Source organism: Mytilus californianus, unplaced genomic scaffold (assembly GCF_021869535.1).
Source record: "Mytilus californianus isolate M0D057914Y unplaced genomic scaffold, xbMytCali1.0.p SCAF_5, whole genome shotgun sequence".
NCBI lineage: Eukaryota > Metazoa > Mollusca > Bivalvia > Mytilida > Mytilidae > Mytilus > Mytilus californianus.
The window spans coordinates 80,017,585-80,041,133 of NW_026262701.1; the positions used below are offsets into that span (position 1 = coordinate 80,017,585).

A 23,549-nucleotide genomic window follows, 5' to 3' on the forward strand; every position below is an offset into this window, starting at 1 on the left:
ATACCAGTAACAGTTGTTGTACGACTGTCTTAGTCTGTGGAAGACTGAAGATGACTGTCAAAGAAACTGATACAGTTGATTAATGTCTGTCCCAACACTTTTATGGGTTGTGAAAATCAAAAAATGTTATCAACAGTCATTTAAGGACTGTTGCAGTGGTTTACGGGGTTGTCACAGTCAAATACTATGTATTACAGTCTTTCCAAAAGTTGTGGCAGTTGTATAATGTTTGTCCCAACCTTTTAATAGTTGGGACAGTTGAAATTTGTTTGTGTCAACTTTTCAGACGTTGATGCAGTCAAAAAATGTTTGTTACAACGTTTTTAGAGTTGGGACAGTTGTAAAATGTTTGTTACAACTTTTAAAAGGTTGTTACAGTCATAAAATGTTTATTACAAATTTTAAAAGGTTGCTACAGTCGTTAAATGTTTAAAACAAACATTTCATAGGTTGCTACAGTCGTTAAATGTTTAAAACAAACATTTCATAGGTTGTTGCAGTCGACAAACATTTTAGCGTCACGGTAGCAACTCAGTGTAAGAAAAAAATTACGTTTCACCCGGCTCTCAAGATTGGATATAGTTGTGAAATAGCCCATAATTTATACTATTATCATCTATTGTGCGGTTGTTGACTTGTTTTTTTTTTTATTTATTTATTTTGCGATCGTTGTTTGTCTTTTGTCGTTTTCCGTTTATTGCCATAGCATTGTCCGTTCATTTTTGACATGTGCGTTTGACTTTCCTTTAGGTATCTTTACTTTTTATTTTATCTATTCAGATTCGTTCATAACTGGTTTTACATACCAGAAGCCTTCGTTTAAAAATGGAGTTTTAATATTATTGCAGAAGATGCTAATGAATTCATTCAAATTTATATTTGAAAAAGTTTTGATAAATTCTGAGAAATAGAAAATCGGTACCGTCGGTGTACCTGAAGTAAATTTAAAGAATATTACTAAGTGACCAATATTGTACAGCATAATAAAACAGTTTTAATTTGAATTACTGTCCATGAGGGATATTTCCGATGATGATTAAAATAATTAATTAAATCTGTCAAGTTTCATTAAAAACGGAAAACAATTCTTCACCGTGAACGATTTACCCTCTTTATTTTCTTGTCGGCAAACTGGACCTGCAGGTCGGCAAACTATATTTTACACAGGAAACTACAGATGTTAGACCACATGTACAATATAAGCTGAGCTGGAAATTACAATCGGTGAGTAGAAATGAACAATATTTTAAAGCATGTCTATCGAATAATCATGGATCCAAGATTTTGAAGGGAAAATGTGCCCATTTGTTCTTCCTAGACAGGCTATGAATGAGGGTCGTAATGGGGGTACCTTCATGACGAATAACGATAAAAAATCTTGCCAAATGACGTTAACAGTAATTTTTGGTGCATGACGATAAAATGTACACTTTCTTTTAGACGGTACAAAAATAGACTGATTTTGACGAATCACGTTAAATTTTTTCCAAAAATAACGGTAACGATAATTATTTGAGACCTCTGACGAATCACGATAAGGATATTTTTACGAATCACGGTAAAATTTTAACCAATTTGAAGCTAACGGTAGCCGAAAATGACCGTTTGACGCCTGACGGTAAAGGGCATTACTACCCTCATGAATCGACGATATGTATCACCACACTCGTGCATAGTTGCATGTTCCAAGGCAAAGTTAGGATTTGGGCTTGGAAAAGTTGTGCATCCTTGAAATTCATGTATGACACCATTCCCCCTCCCCCTTTTATCATGTGTATGTCATTTAATCCCTTATTTACTTTGCATACATCACCCTAAGGATGACAAGGTCAAGGGAATAAAAAAAGGTTACTCTTGATCTTCATCGTCTTACTGTTAAACTCTAAAATGTGGGGCATTGGTTAACTTTTGTTGTGCGGGATGGCCTTTTACAGGACCTATACATCTAGTCCAAATAATTATGACGTCTTGCAAGTAGGAAGGCGTCACAGAAAAAAATTAAAATAGCCTTGCAAGACGTCATAATTATTTGGGCTTCTATACGTCATGTACATATTGTATTTTAATATATTGTTAACTCTCTGGTCTTAAATTTGCATGAAATACTTGTCACTGGACTTTTTATAACCAACAACCAACCAATCTTTACATGTACATATCCATATAATTGTGTTACTAATGCTGGATTACAAGTATTTCCCTGGTTTTGCTTTATCAGCTGATAGTTTTCTTTCTATTAAGAATGCATTGTGACGTCACATTGAATTTCCATTGAAAAAACCTGCATAGTACAAATTAATATGACCATAAAATTTTATGAAAATTATTCATTTTAGTAACTTATTTAGCAAGTATGCATTTTCATTCAATTTTTAAATAATTCCCAAATCATGGACAACAAAACATGAATATATTTGATAATATAAGGCATTGAAAATGAATATGTATTAGATGGTTCAAAATAACATTAATCATCAAAATAAAACAATATTATTAAATTAATGTTCCTGAAACCATGCACAGAGTCATAATGGTCATAACAGTTGCCATTTAAACACAGTTGATTAAACAAAATGTGCTAATTCAATTAGTAATTTTTATCATGTACTTAAGGATTCATATTGAACAAGGGTTGTGGAGGTTGTTGCATCTTTTATCAAAATGAATAATTACAATGAATAAAATATCCATAAATATTTCATCATGTTAATTGCTACATGTACATAGTTTTAAGTTAAAAAGAAATAAAAAACATATTAAAAGAGCAAAGTTAGCATCATAATTATATTCTTTTTAGATTTAACATAGAATATTAAATCACTATACATTTGTAAATACTTTGAACCTAAACTATATATTTTCATGTGAAATTTTTATATAAATTGTGCCCTGTAGCATGGTTAGTCAAAATTCATTTATGTCATAAATGTTATCTAGTAGTAACATTCAAGGATCTTTTTATTTATTCCACCATTAAAATGATTAAAGGACTTTCTATTCATGAGTCAAATTTGTGTGTTAAATTGTGTTTTGGTTACTTTATTGTTGCCTTACTGTTGGGTTGATGCATCATTGATATATAATTATAACCCACATCTCCTTTCATCATGTGCATTCACATCTGACTGCAGATGTTTTGCCTTTTCTACATAATTATTTTATGTTTAACATTCACTATGTGGGGAAAACATAACAAAAATATCTATCTGTAAGCATATTTTTTTTTATCTAAACATGGTATAAACTTTATTAAAGTATTTTATGAAGCTCAAATTTTTTTTTATAGATATTGTATTATCAAGTAAGTTGTCATAAAATTTACTGTGTTAACTGCATAATATGTCTAATAATTTAGTTTAAAAATACCTTTTATTCAAATTCAAAATAAATAATTAAAATATATGCATTTACTGAACATGAATTCACATGATTCATGACCATGCAAATGTGACATTAAAATAGGTAATAATCAGGATGTTAACACTGGATAGGTAATAATCAGGAATTCTTATATACATGCTATAGCTAATATACAGATTAAGACACACAATAGTTTATTGCCTTTGGGAGGAATTTTAAACTCATGGTTATATATTGAAGATGATTTTATAATGATGTTCACAAATTATAATTGTCCTCTTCAAAATTTTGATAATATGAAACAGAAGGATATAATATTATTTTGGATACAAAAAAATGCATATTTTAAAAGTTATCTGAGTATTGATTTATCAAAATAAAATTGGGTAAATAACTAAAATACAATAAAGAAAGTGTTGTCTGAGCTGCAAAGCATTATTTAATACAAGCTGTAATAAGTAAAAAGTATACAGGGTAACACACAAAATTAAACTCAAGGATTTAAAACATTAACAGGTAATAGTATATATATTATCCTGATTAACCTTAGGACAAAGATTCTACATTTACATCACAAAGGTTTATTCATTATATGCACTTGACAAAGGGAAAGTCAATAGCATCTATATAGTAACAGTGCATTTATTTATTTAATTATTTTTTTTCATTCTTTAAACTTTTCTCTGTACTGTAGTATCAATCTTTTTCATATTAACATGAACAAAAGCAATAACCTGTTGTGTTTTAGAGAGGAATAACTATGTCCATGATGTCTGACTTTAAAGAATTGATGAAATAAAGTATGGTGTGAGTCTCAATAAAACAGTAACCCATCAATGAAAGTACACAGTCACACATAAAAAATCATTAATGTAGGAAGAAAGACAACACCATATATAGAATTTAGACCCCCTAAAAAGATGTATTCTTCTTGTTTAAAATTGGGACTTAAAAATATAATTGTATAAGTCCTAGAATTTTTTTGTCAATCAAATGAGGATTGCTAGTTTTCATCTAGGTAAATACAGTTATTGTAATTGACTTTCTTCTAGGTACTGTACAATATATTTATTATTATGTCAGTTAAAATTTTACTGTACTTTAGTCTCAATGTATATTTTTTTTTGTAGATTCATATTGGCTTTCAAGATTCCCACTTAAAATATGAAGCCTGCTACATGTGCACTTTGATGCATAGGAAATATAGATGTCACTGAGTCACTCTTATAGCTGCAAATTGTGAAACAGTGGATTAATTCATTATTTTGTGCTAGTTATTTATTGTTTTTGGAAATAATGAATAGCACTTGCAGCATTATTCCATGATGATGATGACTTGTGACTTGTGATGTTAGGATTAAATTGGACAAGAAAAAAAATTGTGCATTGTACAAATAGGAAACTTACAAATTGTATTAAAGGAGGACCACAGTACTGGATGACTAAATAACTTGAATAATCATGATAATTATTAATTTGGTATATCAATAATGAATTTGGAATAACAACATGAACAAGATTTCATAGTTTCAGTGCATATTATAGTGCAATCATACATTGTATCTGAATTCCATGAATACCTTGGATAATTATTCATTTGAAATAGCCATTTGGAATAATGAAAATTCATAGTTTCAGTGAATATTAATAATAATAGTGCATCATATCTGAATTCATGAATACTTTAGTGGATAATCAATCATTTTAATATAACAATTTGGATAATGTGAATTTCTAGTTTCAGTGAAATTTATGAAACAGTGCATGTATACCGCATCTGAAGTGTATGTTGGCATTGCAATTGTTAACTACCACCAGGGTGTGTAAAAAGACCTTAACCACCCATGAGGGTCTCTCGTAGTCCGTCACAATTGTTTAGTGTCAAATGACTGCTTGCTGTACTTTAAGTCTGAATTAGAATTAAATAAAAATCTAAACTAGTGCCCAAGCATATTAAACAAATAAACCATGTACTTCAAAGTATAATTTTATTGTCCCGCTTGCAACAAAAGTTGAAGTATGCAAGAAATAGATATTACAATCTGGCAGTGGCTACAGCGTAACCAATTTGTCTAAAGCTTCACTAGGTACATTTTAGAAGCTTAAAGACCTGGATACTTCTTTATGTTATGAAGTTTCTGTTAGTAACTTGTCCGTTGCACTTTACCTTGTTTTCATGGTTCACTGACTGTTTGAAAAAAAAATATTGCTGTTTGAACAGTCATACAGTGAAATACTCTCTTACATGTATAACATGTATAATGAGTAATTGGATAAATTTATATGGTATATATATATCATGTATATATAGGTATCTTAAAAGGTCTACATGTCTCATTGTCTGTCAGGCAGGGTTAACCTGACCTTGACTTCATTTCATGGATCAGTGATTAAGGTTATTTCAGTTACTTTGTCAAGTTTGTTTCTCAGATACTACAAGCAGTAGGAATGGTAGGTCAACTATATTTGGTGTATGAAATGATTGTAAGGTGAATATATCTGACTGCAAGACTTGCATCAGACTTTGACCTCAATGAAAATGTCATGGTAAATTGGTTCATTGAACAATGTTTAGTTTTTGTGGTTTGGTCTATTTCCCAATGTTTCTCAGATGCTATAAACTACATGTACATGCATGACATGTATAGGATCACTATTTTTGGCGTATTGGATATTTTTGTAAATTGTACAAGTTTGATCATGTTGATTGGGAGGTTTTAAATCTGACCATGACCTCATTTTCATGTTTCATTGGGCAATGTTTAGTTTTCATGGTTTGGATGTTAAGTCTATTTCACAGATACTATAAACCCCTAAATTTTGGGTATGGAATGTCAGTTTGTAGGGTGTACATCATCTGTCTGGCATGGTTAATTTGACCATGACTTCATTTTCAAAGGTAATTGATAATGGAAAGTTTATGTGATACTTGTACATATAGTAAAACCTTCATACATGTATTTAATTTTTTACATTCAACATAAATTCAATTTTACATGTAGGCAAAGCAGACATGACATTTCAGCATGTGCACAGTCACTCTTGTTACATCACCATTGATCATGTCAGTCAGGGGTAATACTTGTACAAGTAATCTTTATTTACTTGAAGAAGTAAAAAAAAAATATACTTATATAAGTTAATTATAATATTTGAATAATCTCCCCTTAATTTTCTCAAAAATTCACTTGTATAAGTAAATTTTTTTTACAATCCCACAAAAATTTTCAAGTTTTGAGATGTAAAAACATGCCTTTAATAATTTTTCCCAGGTTAGCTCATAATTTTTTATTTGAGTTCAATGTTTCATCTCATTAATTCAACAAAGAAACTGATTGGGCAAAGATCTTAAGTACTTGGGCAAGGCCTTCAAAAATTGCTCCTTGGGGGCTTGTAAATGAGCAGTGTTCTGAAGATAACAGACAAATGATATTTTCATTGTCCATGAAATTACACTTAAATGATTAGTTAAGACATCTGCAAAGGACAGACTATTTAAAATTCTATTAGAGCAAAGAAGTCCTAAGAATTCAAGAAAAGAAGATAGGATGACTTTTTCACTTATATAAGTAAAAAAAATCTGAATGTGTAAGGGACATAACTAAGCCAATTTTTTTTTACCTATACAAGTAAATAAAATACACTTGTATAAGTATCCTACAAATTTACTTATATAAGTATATTAATATTACTTCTTCAAGTAAATAAAAATTACTTGTACAAGTAGTACCCCTGACTGCATGTCTACCATGTTGATTATAGCTGCTTTTTGTTAACAAAAGTCGGACAATTATTAACAATTGTTATAATTCATTTGATAATATTGTAGTCTTGTATAACCATGATAACATGTATAATGTCATGAATGTACAATAACCAGAATAAGGAGATGTGGTATGATTTTCAATGAGACAACCTTCAACCCTAGACCAAGTGATGTAATTGTTAGTTACTGCACATCCTTCAACAATGAGCAAAATCAGTACCACATAATTATGATAATGAGAAACCTATAACAAGCCTAGCCATATTGGATGATGTAACACAAAGTAAACAAGTTTAGATAAGAAACCCAAGTTTGATTTATATACAAAAGCAACAAACAATCAGTTGGCGATAAAATTGGGTTAGTTAATAGATATAAGAAGATGTGGTATGATTGCCAATGAGACAACTTTCCATCCAAGTCAAAAATTTTGAAAAAGTAAACCATTATAGGTCAAAGTACAGTCTTCAACACAGAGCATTGGCTCACAACGAACAGCAAGGTATATAGGGCCTCAAAATTACAGTTAAGCATGTTTAGAATTTGAAAAAATAGTTCCTGGATGATCATTTCTGATGTCTCCCATTTTTATCATGTTTACCTACAGACCCATTGAAACATGAGTGATGACAAATGTATTATGGTTTACCAAAGACTTATAGGTGATCCAATATTAACAGGCTTCTGTCCTTATTCATGTTTTTCTACAAATCCATTCTATCTGCTTTTGAATAAATGCCTTCTAAATATATATCCCAAGATGTTTAGCAACATTTTCAATATACACAATAAGCATTTCAAAGGCATACATGTATTATGCACTATTAGTGAGCTGTTTGTTATAATTTAATTATAATATTTATATGTGGAAGCATATTTTGGGGGTTTTAATTTGCTATGATTTTAAAAACTTTTAGCAAAAGAAAAAAATCAACCTGAAATGAAAAAAAAATATACAAAAAGTGGTTTTAAGAAAGGGATGAGAATTGGACATTTTTTTTGTGGCTGTACAATTAGAATTAATGTATCGACTATGTTTGTACATTATACATATATATATAGCATGGTGTGAAAAGCCTATGTAATACAAACATGACAAATAGACTAAAACATATGATAATATACTGGTGAAATTGAGTAAACTGCTACTATATGACATCAACCCAGCAACAACTTAATAACAATCTAGAGGTCAACACATATCTATACGTCTAAACACGTGAAAACTTTACGACAGATTCATCCATTGGAGAACAAGTGATCATTGATGGGGATACACGGTTGAAATCATAATTGCTCAAAATATCGACACAACAATGTTAAATAGAACTGCATTTTTGTTAATAAGATCATTATTTAACAAATAAAATGATGTGGTACTTGTTTAAAAATAAGACAATTTTTCACCGAAAACCCAATGACATAGAAGTTAGCAACTGAATTGGCAAATTTGATAAGGTCAGAATATTAATTTCCAACATATAGGCAGTCAGATTATATATTTTCACTCAGACCAGGGCCAGAATACTTATTTTCAGTCCATCCTTCTATTAAAGTGAGTCAAAAAAATTGTATGATTTAATTAATCAATGATTTTTTTTTCTAAGGGGCGCCCAAATAAGTTCTGCCGGTAATACATATGTACTGTCTTCATCACTGATTGAAGATGAATATAATTAGAATAATGGACCCATTTGCCTAATTTATAAATGTGACCATTTTAAAAAATTCCATTACATCTAGTAAAATTGTTAGTTTTCTTTACTGCATGGTTGTCAGAATAATATATCAATATTGGACAAGCATTTATATGATTTAATAAATTGAATTTAAAAAATGGAAATTGGAAATAATATTTAATATTGGATAAACGTTAGCATGGTTAGTACGACATCTGATCAACTGAAACCACAAAAGGAAATCTGATGTCAGTCCGTAGAATTTAACAAGACCGGATTCTAAAGAATACAACAAGTTCTAAACCGTTATGTGAATAAATAAAAGAAGATTCGATTTCCTTGTCTGAAACAATGCGAGTTTTCTTGTTTTGAACATTTCAACTTTCACTGGCGCTAGTTATTTTGTCGGTCTTACAGTACGTCCATCTATTTATAAATACTTTTGGTAAATTGGTTGAGAAAAATCCGGTGAAAATATGAATGATCTCGAGTGATAATATTTTTACCTCAATCAATCATGCATGAATGCCGAAGTGCTATTTATCAAGGACATTTGAACTTCAAATAGACCACTCGTTACAATATACAGTACAAAGTCGAGTCAATATTGAACTATTCAAAAATAAAATACAGTAAAATAAATTAAATTTAGATAGATTTAAGAGTATTTTTTTTCCATTGCTGCAAAAGATGCGTTAAATGTTCATCATTGCTTTGATTTTTTTTATATGTATAGAAATCAAAATGGTTAATACGGCAATATTTATAATTTTGCAAGAAAAAAAAATGTAGCCCCAAATAAAATCTCAAAATAAGTGTGTGAAATAAGCCCTCGGGGAAAAATTAAGCAGTTTAATATGGGGATAAGTTTGACAAGTGTGTATATTCGGAGTTCCCCGCTAGGTTTACAGTATATATCATGTATATTGACCGTTATTATGAAGTAATGTGATTCGTAAAACTGGGTATTGAAGACAACATTGTATGCATGAATGATTTCACACCTCACTAATTTAAAAAAAATTAAAAAGTTTTTATTTAGATGATATTGAAAATTGTCAACTGTTAATACAGTTAACGATACATTTGGTTACAAATATATTGGGCAACCTTTTTCAATTTATCTGTAAGTAGTTTTAAATGCGAATAAAACCGTCCTGTGTGAAATTGCAGGTATCTAGTGCTGGTTCCGATTTTGTTCGATGAGATGAGAGGCGAGGGAGTGTTAAATAATTATATAAATTTAGCACATTAACTAAATAAGCGGGGAATAACAAAATGTTCAGCGGCAAATATTTCAAAATACTATTTTTTTTAAATCAATTTCTATCTAAAATTAATGTATTAAATGGGTGTAATAGTTGTGTCTCTTTGTCACAACTTTATATTGCACACGGTAAAATTGTTTTACAAATAATTTAACCTATCCCTAACTGTCAGAAATTTTGTATCCGTGACTTTTACGTCTTAATGACGATCGATGTTTGGAAGTTGCTACACTTATAAATTAGCTATGACTATGTAATGGTTGTAGCAATCATACTTTTACTGTTACAACCTTTTCAGCGTTTAAACAGTTTATTTATGACTGTTTCAACGTTTTCCGTGTTGGGACAGTTATTAAATAACTGTTACAACTTTCAAATGGTTGCAGCAGTCTTATTATGACTGTGACAACCTTTTAGGCGTTTAATCAGTTTATTTATGACTGTTGCAACGTTTTTCGAGTTGGGACAGTTGTAAATCAACTGTTACAACTTTTAAATAGTTGTATCAGTCCTTTAATGTCTGTGACAGTTATTTCTAGCGTTGTTACAGTCGAATTATGTTATAGACAAACTTTTTTAAAGTTGTGACAGTTACAAAATAACTGCAGCAGTGAAATTTAACAACTGTTACAACTTTAACAAACATTATCAGTCTTAGAACGACTGTTACTGGTATGGACAGTTGTTTTTTCGTCCAGTAGTGCATGCTTTAATCAGAGACATATAATACTATAGTATAAGAATTGGGAAATGTAAAGTTGTCCATTATAAGTAATGAGCCACCATTATGATGTACAAAAAATGTACCTATTGGGTCAAGACACTGTTTGTGTACAAAGTATTTGCCGACTTGTCACAGGTCAGTGCTTGGGTGGAGAGTGAAGCCATAAAATAGTTATCTGTGATCATAAAGTTATGAACTCTTAATTAAAACACAAAAGAATCATGTTACAAGTGTTAATTACATCGATTAAATCCAATCAACAAGGTTAATTAACCTCATAAGGTAAATCGATCACGTGGTGTAAACAATCTGTGTTGAACTGGTTTGAACTGGTCAAATTTCACCTGGAATTTTATACCGCACGGAAAAGATTTAACAAGTCGTTTAAAACTTAACCGACTTACGATTTTTTAACTGAAAATTTTAGCACCACGGAGAAAAATTATACATCGCGGTAAGAACGATAGCACCACGGTAAAAAATTATACATCGCGGGCCCATGGTCCTTTAAGGGCCTGGGGAGAACACTGACTTTGTCAAACCTTCATGAAATTTTGTGAAACTTGGACAGAAGCTTTTTCATAAACAAAAGACTGCATCCATAGCAAAACTTTGATAATGTTTTTGTTTCATTAACGGGTATTCAGTATTTTACTGATAAACTGACTTAGCTATTTGGCAGTTTTCACATTTAGATACAGTCTAGAGTTCAAGTGTTTTCAGCCATCTTTAACTTTGGTAAACCTTCATAGAATTTTATAAAACTTTGACAGAGTTTTTTTATGATTATGATATCTAAAGCAAAATGATATAAATATATTTTTGTAGTTTTTCTGTATTTCATGAATTTAGTTGTTTAGCTAGGATTTTGACACAAAAAATAAAATACAATTTTGTTTGTTTCAAACATTTATAAAAGCGGAATTGTGAAATAATGTTTTGCTATTAGCAGTCAGTTTGATTAAAATTCTTCAAAATAAGCTCTAAAACATTGGAAATGTATTATTGGCTTGCAAGTCAATAACTCAACTCATTTGAATACGTATTCATCTGACCTTAAATGTAGCCCTCAGCTGGAGATGGGTTACACATATGTAAAGCATGTTCAGTTATTAAAAGGAAAAGAATATCAATATTGAAAAGTGAAACTAGGAAGCCATGAAGAAGATCCATTTTGTTGACCTATTCTGCACACAAAAAAATCATACTTATTCTGGTAAAATGGTGATTTACATATTTTTTTAATCAATTAAATGAAACCAAGCAGACCTAGAAAAATGGCTGTTCTCTGATTGCATGTGCCTGTCTGTGTATTTATATTTATTATTATTTTTATATTGAGTCATATGACAATTGTCATTATTCTAAGGTCATCACAACTTAATTAGATGGTGTCTAGTCTAAAATACACATGAAATGCTGATGCATTATTACAAGTCCATGCATTGTCAATTGTTTGTTTTGGAGTTTTTGTAATTTGGATATACATTTTAGTATGTTTTAAATCAAATATGAGAATTTGAGTCAAATCGGTGAACATGAATTTAAGATATTTTTAATCAAATATGAGAATTTGAGTCAAATTGGTGAACATGAATTTGACAGCTAATGCCCCTCTAACATTTACATAACAGCTTAAGGTTAAACTTTTTATGCATCAAAAACTTTTTTTTTTTAGACCTTCATGGAATGTAATGAAAATTAAAAAGAAGCTTTTTCATGATCAAGAATTAGGATTTTCAATATTTTATTGATAAATGGGCTACCGTGAAGTATTTGGCAATCAACATTACACTTTTACATTGACAGCAGCAATCGCATGGGAGACAAAGAGTTACACAGAACCCTTTCACCATTTTTTTTTTGAAGTATTGCACATATTTTTAATTTTGTTTTTGTAGCAATAATTGTTATCTTAAAAGTTTAATAAAAAAAATGGTTTTTGTTTATAGAGGAGATAAGTGAGAAGATGGATGAACATATGGGAATAACACATGTAGACATGGATGGAAGATTTAAAACTATCAGAACAATGGAGACAAATTTAGGTAGGAAAACAATATGATTGTTCTTTGATTTTACTTTAAATATTAATACATTTGCAGAGGTAACACATTATTTTACAATATTTTTATGCCCCAAACATCACAAATGTTAGCCTTAATTCAAAAGCAAAACAGCTTTTAGTAATTCATTGTAGGGCTGACCTTATTTGTGGTCGCAATGGAAGTGTGATCGCCTTGCGTGTGGCAGGTAGTGTGTTAAACCTCCAGTTGATGTCAAATATGAAAACTTTAAAATTGGTATTAAGCAGTTTCAAAGTAGAAAGTTTCAAATTGACCTGAATTTTATCAACCTATTTGCTAGCCTAGAGTCTGATTATAATATGATTTGAATATCAATCAACTAGACTAGACCATCAAATCCAGAATGAAATACTACAGTAGTTATATTTCACTGCATAAATTAATCTGTAAAGGCTACTTATCATCATGTTAAATTGGAACTCATATTCTATTCACATGAACCTCTTAAATATATGTGTTGAAATCTCGTTAAATCACATTAAATCAATAACACAAAATCATTATCAGTTCCTAATTCATGAAAATGTACATTACATGTATTACACAGTAGTAGTAAATGATAATATAGTATATGCAGAATTGATGTCAAACATTTTACCTACATTCTTTCCAGGAAATTTTGTAACAGATGTAATGTTAGAAATATCAAAAGCAGACTGTGCTTTATTGAACTCAGGAACCTTTAGATCTGACAGAATTCATCCAAAAGGAGAATTTAAGCTGAGAGATTTATTAACCATTCTTCCTCTTGTTGACAATTTAGTTGTTATTGAATGTACAGGTATTGTAAACTTCTAGTTAGATTATTTATTTATGACTAAAATCTGTTAATATAAGTATAACAAGAAATTACTATGCAATATTTGTTTCATAGAATTACAGGATCAGAAGTTATGTAATTAAGGTAGATCATAGGTCTAAATTAAAATCGATTGAATTGTTTAATAATTTGCCAAAATGTAGTTTTTATCATGCTTTTTCCACAAATACCTAGTATAAAAGTTTCATTATCTGAGTTGTCTCCCCTTATATGGCAAAATTGGAAAAATATTGAACCAAACAAACAATATTCTGTATTTGTAAAAATAAGATAAAACACGTATAAATTTTAATACTTCATTCAGATGGACAATGTTACAAATGAATTACATTCCTCGCTCTAAAGGAGTAGATCCAGTAAGACCCCTTCTTGGCCCCAAAATATTGCAGTTTTACAAAGTTGTTCGAATGTAAACTTTTATCTATTTAATGGAAAGTAGAATACTTCTGTTACATAAATATGGGCTGTTTTTGACAATACTATGCACATGTATCGGGTACTATCGTCATTAAGTCATGCTAAATTACTGAAATCTTTACAATTTTAGCATTTGAGTTAAATTTTAGACGGTTTCCGTCTTAAATGGAAGTGGCCGCATTTGTGTTCATTCTTAATATTTAAATGTAAGTTGTATTTGATGATAATACATAACATATATAAAGGTTGAGAATGAACACGAATGCGGCCACTTTCATTTTTGACAAAAACCATCTGAAAAGTGATATAGTATGGCATATTTAATAGATTTTTCATATTTTAACTTGAATTTGAGCGTTTTAAATGACTAAATCTGTTCAAATCTTTCACAAAAACTAATTGAATTGACTGAAGTAGACACTTAAGTGTTTAAAAAGTGTCCAAAATCTTTCATCAGATGAACCTGAAGTTTGAGGCCAAAATCAGCCCTTACCGGACCTACTCCTTTGCAAATTTCATTAAAGATCTAGACTGATTGCTTTATGCTTTTTTATGCCCCCACCATAACGGAGGGGCATTAAGGTTTACCCTTGTCTGTCCCTCCGTATGTACGTCCCTAAATTGGTTTCTGTCTCTAACTTTAGTTTGCCTCAACCAAATGTTATGAAATTTATACACAATGCTTATTACCACAAAACTCAAGTTTGACTTTGGGTGGCATCACATTTACTGTTCTGGAATTATGCCCCTTCATAAAAGGAAAAAATGCTGAATTTTTCGTTTCTGTTCTCTTACTTTAGTTTGCCTCAACCAAATGTTATGAAACTTATACACAATGCTTATTACCACAAAACACAGATCAAGTTAGATTTCGAGTGGCGTCACTTTTACAGTTCTCTAGTTGATATCCCTTTGTAACATTATATGCAAGCATGCTTTGTAACATTATATGCAAGTGTGGGTATCATCTATGTCCCATGGACACATTCTCCATTTATTACCATCTATGATGGCCGAAGACACCAGATCTACCTTAAGCATTGATGCAAAGAAATGGCAGAAATCAGAATTCTATCTAAACAATATTTGATTTAATAGAAAAAAATTCCTTTACAAATTAATGAATACTTTTTACTTATGAGTAACATTTTCTTTGGTTATGTACCCCACGTCTCCCTTTATTAATTATAATTGAGAACATCATGAAAGATACATTTTGTGTTGAGAATTGATTAAAATGTACAAGTCATAGTTCTTCAGATCAGATATAATTATAGGTGCTGAGGTGGTTGAAGCTTTAGAAAATGGTGTATCAAAATATCCATCCTTAGAAGGTAGATTTCCACAAGTGGCAGGAATAAATTATGGTTTTGATCCAACAAAGCCTCCAGGGGAGAGAGTTGATCCAGAATTGGTACAAATCCAAGATCAATATATCCACCTGAATAAGGTTGGGCACAAATTTAAAATGTTTCCATGGTGATTTATAATTTCTTTTTTATGAAAATTTTACTTTCATTGTCAGTTTTATACCCATTTCATAAAATTTGTGATAAAAGATGACATAAGCAAACAGATGGCAGTAAGCTTTTCAGTAGGGCTATTTTCTAAAAATGTTTAAGGACAGCAAACATTTTTGTCAAGCCTGCAACATTTATGTCGCAAAAGCAAGACAAAGCGATCATAGATTCTGTTGGTGGCATCAGCGTTTTAGAATCAGTCTGTGTATAATGTTTTTTTTACTTAGACATCAATAACTTTGTCAAACCTTCATGGAATTTTTTGAAATTTGGACAGAAGCATAGTTTATGACCAAAATACAGTATCCAGAGCAAAATTTTGAAAATATTATTTATTTTTCCATATTTTACTGATAAATGAACATAAGTTTTTTTTTACAGTTAACATTCAGATTTAGTCTGGGGTTAAAGTTTTTCAGTCTTCAACATTGTCAAACCTTCATTTTATATTGTATATGACAAAAAGACAGTATCCAGAGCAAAATTTTGAAAATGTTTATTTCAATTTTTTCTTATTTTACGGATAAATGGACTTAGTTTTATTTTACAGTTAACAAGTAGATACAGTCTGGGTTAAAGTTTGTTACACATCAATTACTTTGTCAAACCTTCATAGAATTTTATGAAACTTTGGCAGAAGCTTTTTTATGATTAAGAAATAATGTATGAAGCAAACATAATTTTCAGTATTTTCTGATAGATGGACTTAGTTTTTTACAGTTAACATTTTAATACAGATAGTATAGGATTACATATTTTTGGCATGATAAATTTGTAAACGTTCATGGATTGTTATGAAACTTGGACAGAAGCTAATCTTCAAGACCAAGAAATAGCATCTAAAGAAAAGGTTTGATTTTTAATTTTTTAATTCTGTATTTCACTGAAAAATGGACTCCATTTTAAAGTTAACATTACACTTTTACACTGACAGCAGCAATCACAGGTGAGAAACAGGTTTCTGCCAAACCCCTTAAGATTTTCTTTTACATAGATCAAAACAGGAATTTTTTAAGTTTGGTTGAAAAATAAAATATTTTCCCTCATCAATCAGAATCTAATTTAAAGAATTTATATTTAAACAGGTAAAAGATTTACTTAAAATGTAAATCTGAGGGATATTCTTTTCACCTTAGAAATTGAGGTGACCACATGGAGTAACCATTACCTTGATATTGTTATGCTTTAAATGATACCTTTTGCAGGTAAATTTTCAGTTTATGAATTATTGAATATTTGTTCTAAAACTGAAGTTGCAGTCCCATTAGGAAGGTTCACTTCAGAAGGTTTTGGTGGTTTTGTGTAGGTCATCTATGTTTTAATGTTCACAACTGTTCAATGTTTTCCTTTTCCAACCTTTTGGTCTCAAATGTAACAGTTGAAGGTAATTCCAGAAATGTGTCTCTAGTGCACTAAAATTGATTTCAAACTTTTATTCAAGTGTATGTTTTTAGAAATACCTATTGTGTACAAAAGAATACATAGCAGATGGGAAAGATGGATATGAAGTGTTCAAAAAGTGTCCTGTGGCTGTAAGTTATCTTTATACTTTTCACTTATTGATTTATTCTATGGGCTATTCCAGGTAAACTGTATGGAAGGGTTGGACAACACATGATTATATTTCTGGATTTAAGGGGTGAAAGCAAATATAACTCTGTTACAAATGGAAATAAATTTTTAAGAAAAGGTGGGTGGGGGAGGGGGGGAGGTATAAAAAATTATTAAAATATAAAAAATGCATATTATATTATAGTAATAGATTTTTAAATATATTTATTTAAAATTCTATTACTATAATATAATTTTAAATATATTTATTTTCATGTGTTCCATAATCAACAATATTCAACAATATAGTTTGTTTTGTTTTATTTTATTTTAATTTGTTCCCTTACAGATTGACTCAGAAAAGCTAATGACATTGAGTACAGCCGTAAGAAACCACTTTGAGTCAGTACAAATTTTGCAAGGTGCTAAGAAATGCAAATCTGGGCATAGGCAGAGCTTAATTAGTCTTGTAAGGTAACTTTCTTTCACTACACTAAGGCTTAAGCTTAACAAAGTACTAGGTCATAAGCTGGTTAAACCTGAGTAGTCCTCAGTTGATTTTAGCATATAAGTGTGTCAAATATTAATTCAGGGGCATTTTTAAACTTACTTTATAATGTTGGTTATTGCTTATTGTAGAAAGCTTATTGATGACTTGTAGTTTTAAAATATTGAAGTTAATGATGATTCATATTTTTTTTATGATTATGATTTTTAATAATAGTTGTACTTAACAAAATTATTGATGCATTAGGTAATCAACACCACAAGGCAAATCAAACACACTCAAAAAATATGTCTTTATTGTTAAGAACAGGAAATCATTATTTAAGAAAAGAAAAAAAAAGTGTCCATATTTCCAAAAATAGTTTTATGTTACAGAGAGAAGTAATTTCTGAACAGTCTTATTAATTATTTTATGCAGCTTTCTGTATATTCTGAGATTTCAGAATATGTATATCACAATATTATGTGTAGTAAATTGTATTACTGAAATCACTTATTGATTATATGACCAACTTGTGTATTACAGACGAGAAAGTTTGGTTAAACAAGCTAGTTTAGAATGGCATATACCACATCAACTTGTAAGACAGATGAGTGTTCATGATGTAGAATGTGAGAAAAGTCACCTTTGTCCGAAAGTTGAAGGCCGTATCTTCTTTTATGATGACCAGGTATGTTATTGGATTTAATTAATTTCATTTTTAAAATTATTATACTGCTTTTTAGCTCATGTGAGCTTATGCCATCACTTGGCGTCCGTCGTTGTCTGTCGTCGTAAACTATTTAAAAAATCTTCTCCTCTTAAACTACTGGGCCAAATACCTTCAAACTTTAAATAAATGTTCCTTAGGGTATCTAGTTTATAAATTATATCTGAAGTTTTGATCCATCAACAAACATGGCCGCCATGGCTAAAAATAGAACATAGAGGTCAAATGCAGTTTTTGGCTTATATCTCAAAAACTAAAGCTTTTAGAGCAAATCTGACAGAGGTAAAATTGTTCAATCGGTCAAGATCTATCAGCTCTGAAATTTTCAGACGAATCCAACAACCCATTGTTGGGTTGCTGCCACCGAATTGGTAGTTTTAACAAAATTTTGCAGTTTTTTGTTATTATTTTGAATATTATTACAGATATATATAAACTGTAAGCAGCAATAATGTTCAGCAAAGTAAGATCTACAAAAAAGTTAATATGACCATAATTGTCAATTGACCCCTTAAGGAGTTATTGCCTTTTAAAGACAATTTTACACAATTTGTTCATCAAGTTTGCTAACATTTAAAAATCTTCTCCTCTGAAACTACTGGGCCAATTACCTTCAAACTTTAACTAAATGTTCCCTAGGGTATCTTGTTTATAAATTGTATCCGAAGTTTGTATCCATCGACAAACATGGCCACCATGGCTAAAAATAGAACATAAGGGTCAAATGCAGTTTTTATACGACCGCAAAAAAATTTTGTGGTCATATATTGGTATGACGTTGGTGTCGTCGTCCGAAGACACATTGGTTTTCGCACTCTAACTTTAGTTTAAGTGAATGGATCTCATTGAAATTTTACCATAAGGTTCAATACCACAAAAGGAAGGTGGGGATTGATTTTGGGGGTTATGGTACCAACAGTTAAGGAATTAGGGGCCAAAAAGGGGCCAAAATTTAGCATTTTTGTAACTTCCAGACATAACTTGTGTGAAAGTGTATGGATCTCTCTGACATTGTACCACAAGGTTCCATATCACAAAGAAAATGCTGGGATTGATTTTGGGGGTAATTGCCTCCAAATTTTGGGAATTAGGGGCCAAAAAGGGGCAAAAAACAAGCATTTTTCTAGTTTCATGACAATAACTTGTGTGTAAGTGTATGGATCTCTCTGACATTGTACCACAAGGTTCCATATCACAAAGAAAATGCTGGGATTGATTTTGGGGGTAATTGCCTCCAAATTTTGGGAATTAGGGGCCAAAAAGGGGCAAAAAACAAGCATTTTTCTAGTTTCATGACAATAACTTGTGTATAAGTGTATGGATCTCTCTGACATTGTACCACAAGGTTACATATGACAAAGGGAATGCTTGGATTGATTTTGGGGGTAATTGCCTCCAAATTTTAGGAATTAGAGGCCAAAAAGGGACAAAAAACAAGCATTTTTCTAGTTTCATGACAATAACTTGTGTGTAAGTGTATGGATCTCTATGAAATTGTACTACAATGTTCCATATCACAAAGGGAAAGCTGGAATTGAGTTTGGGGGTAATTGCCCAAAAGGTGTAGGAATAAGGGGCCAAAAAGGGGCAAAAAATAAGCATTTTTCTAGTTTCCAGACAATAACTTGTGTTCAAGTGTATGGATCTCTCTGAAATTGTACTGCAAGGTACCATACCACCAAAGGAAGGTTGGGATTGATTTTGGGGTAATTGCCTCAAAATTTTAGGAATGAGGGGCCAAAAAAGGGGCAAAAAACAAGCATTTTTCTAGTTTCAGGACAATAACTTGTGTGTAAATGTATTGATCTTTATGAAATTGTACTACAAGGTTCCATATCACAAAGGGAAAGCTTGGTTTGAGTTTGGGGGTAATTGCCCTAAACGTTTAGGAATTTTGGGCCAAAAAGGGGCCAAAAAACAAGCATTTTTCTAGTTTCCAGACAATAACTTGTGTTCAAGTGTATGGATCTCTCTGAAATTGTACTGCAAGGTACCATACCACAAAGGGAAGGCTGGGATTGAGTTTGGGAGTGATTAATCATAAGGGGGTTCAAAAAATTTGGGGGGGGGGGATTTTTTTTCTTTAAAATTTTCCATTTTAATTGGTTATTTCTGATTTATATATAAAAGCAAATAATAATGATATGGTTTGAATAGGTAAATTAAAATTTTTTAAGTTCTTAGACCACATTCATTCTGTGTCAGAAACCTATGCTGTGTCAAATATATAATTACAATCCAAATTCAGTGCTGTATCAAGCTTGAATGTTGTGTCCATACTTGCCCCAACTGTTCAGGGTTCGACCTCTGCGGTCGTATCAAGCTGCGCCCCAGCAGAGCATTTTACTGGCTTATATCTCAAAAACTAAATCTTTTAGAGCAAATGTGACAGGGTTGAAATTGTTAAATTGGTCAAGATCTATCGACCCTGAAATTTTCAGACGAATCGAACAACCCATTGTTGGGTTGCTGCCACCGAATTGGTAGTTTTAACAAAATTTTGCAGTTTTTTGTTATTATTTTGAATATTATTATAGATATATATAAACTGTAAGCAGCAATAATGTTCAGCACAGTAAGATCTACAAAAAAGTTAATATGATCATAATTGTCAATTGACCTCTTAAGGAGTTATTGCCCTTTAAAGACAATTTTACACAATTTGTTCATCAAGTTTGCTAACATTTAAAAATCTTCTCCTCTGAAACTACTGGGCCAATTACCTTCAAAATTTAACTAAATGTTCCTTAGGGTATCTTGTTTATAAATTGTATCCGAAGTTTGTATCAATCGACAAACGATGACATGGCTAAAAATAGAACATAAGGGTCAAGTGCAGTTTTTGGCTTATATCTCAAAAACTAAATCTTTTAGAGCAAATGTGACGGGTTAAAATTGTTTAATTGGTCAAGGTTAATTGGCCCTGAAATTTTCAGACGAATCGAACAACCCATTGTTGGGTTGCTGCCACCGAATTGGTAGTTTTAACAAAATTTTACAGTTTTTTGTTATTATTTTGAATATTATTGTAGATATATATAAACTGTAAGCAGCAATAATGTTCAGCAAAGTAAGATCTACAAAAAAAGTTCATATGACCAATATTGTCAATTGACCCCTGAATGAGTTATTGCCCTTTAAAGACAATTTTACACAATTTGTTCATCAAGTTTGCTAACATTTAAAAATCTTCTCCTCTGAAATACAGGTGAGCGATTTAGGCTCTTGAGAGCCTCTTGTTTGTTATTATTTTGAATATTATTATAGATATATATAAACTGTAAGCAGCAATAATGTTCAGCAAAGTAAGATCTACAAAAAAGTTGATATGACCAAAATTGTCAATTGACCCCTTAAGGAGTTATTGCCCTTTAAAGACAATTTTACACAATTTGTTCATCAAGTTTGCTAACATTTAAAAATCTTCTCCTCTGAAATACAGGTGAAAGATTCAGGCTCTTGAGAGCCTCTTTTTAAATTTTATTTTCCAAATCAGATCACATATATCTTTGTTCATTTTTTTTTTCATTAGTTACCTTAGTAAAATGTCAATTTTTTTATTAGGGAATTAGAGGGATATTAAGCTATATACCAAATGTAAATAGTGTAATTTTAGCCTTACTGGATAAATCTGTATTTTTTAATGATAAAATAAGCTAGTTATCAACGTTTCAAATCAATGTTAAGTACTATAATTCTTATATGATTTGCATATCTATAAATACTTGAAACGGATTGGTCAGTTAGAACTTTTTCCCTTGGTTTACACTTTGATAAACCATGTTTCTGAAACTACTCTTGTAACCTTCACTGTGATCTATTCATGCGCGATACACATGCATGCAGGCATCCCGGGATTTTAAGCCAATTGAGATTGAAAAACAAATACATGACTGTTGTTTCTATTCTAATGCATATATAACAAAAAGAAATAATGAACTAAAGCTTTGAAAATGTATAAAATTAAAATTAAATAAAATTCCACGAAATTTCATGAATGATCTTAGCGAATAAACGTCATGGAAAAACATGGCGTCATACGAATGAAAACTTTCAAACTAAAGATTATTTTGTTACGCTTCAAAATGAAGTTTTTGAGGTAGGTGCTATTTCATTTTACATTCTGTTGCATTTATCGAACATTTATCATGTTTATGGATTTTAGAAAGTCAAGATGGTGGCTAACTCCTTAGTTACGACATGTCAATTGTGCGTTTGATGGTAAATAGTAGCCATTAAACAAAAAAAATGTTAATTAAAAATCGCAACGGTTTGGCTTAAGAATTATAAGGATTAAACAAATTTTTCTAGAGGTAATTGATGTGTAAACCGGGCCGATTAACTCACAAATGTAAAGTTTGTGAGTAAGCGCCCCGGTTTACATATAGTAAATTCAGAAATTATTACTGGTAAATATGCGACATCTGATTAATGCGATTGCCAAAAGTTTTGTGGAGACAAATCACTACTGAAATTATGATTGCGATTTTTCATTATGGCGATCATGATACTGTCACATTTTTCGCATTTATAAAAACATCCCAATAATTTCTGAATTTACAGTATTATAAAGAACAAAAATGTAGCTATTATTCTGATTCTGCAGCTGTTGAATACTTGCAAATCAAAATTTGCTATAATGAATGGGTTGGCTGATGGTGGTAAGTGTAAAGCACGGGAATGTGGTGTGTAGTTATAAATTTATGTGCTTATTACTGTGGATTTATTATTATTCATTGGATACCAAATTACATGGATTTCTTGGTTAAAGATGAACATTGAATTTTAAATGTTGAAGCAAATACTCACTTTCTATTCACTTATATGCCAAAGTTGACAAAACCACAAAATTAAATATCCACAACTGTGCAATCTTTGCTCAATCTACGAAATATTGGTACACACAAAGATAAATGAATCCACAGTATGTCCTACCCAAGATAATGTGCTGTGCCTTTTATTCCTATGTGTAGTGCCTGTTATTGTATCCTTTGTGTAAATTGATGTTGTGAGCTTGTGAAGCACATTTCCATATAAATAAAAATCTTGATCTATTCCTGATCATTGTATGTTTAGGAACAAAAAATGAGGACACTACCTTCAGACATCACAGGTTCATCAGTCTTTATAAGAAATTTTA

The 23,549-nt window shown here is 30.8% G+C and overlaps 1 protein-coding gene across 2 annotated transcripts in view; it reads left to right on the forward strand.

The window, feature by feature from the left end:
• The window catches only part of LOC127703100 (NAD 5'-nucleotidase-like), a 58,576-nt gene that overhangs the window by 25,924 nt on the left and 9,103 nt on the right, over nt 1-23,549 (forward strand). The window contains exons 8-14 of one of the 2 annotated variants that reach the window (XM_052207530.1): nt 12,750-12,845; nt 13,498-13,665; nt 15,399-15,571; nt 17,096-17,173; nt 17,542-17,666; nt 18,226-18,370; nt 23,016-23,070. In XM_052207530.1, the coding sequence (XP_052063490.1) occupies nt 12,750-12,845; nt 13,498-13,665; nt 15,399-15,571; nt 17,096-17,173; nt 17,542-17,666; nt 18,226-18,370; nt 23,016-23,070 (840 nt within the window). The remainder of the gene's footprint in view (nt 1-12,749; nt 12,846-13,497; nt 13,666-15,398; nt 15,572-17,095; nt 17,174-17,541; nt 17,667-18,225; nt 18,371-23,015; nt 23,071-23,549) is intronic. The other variant, XM_052207529.1, reaches the window with a different exon arrangement.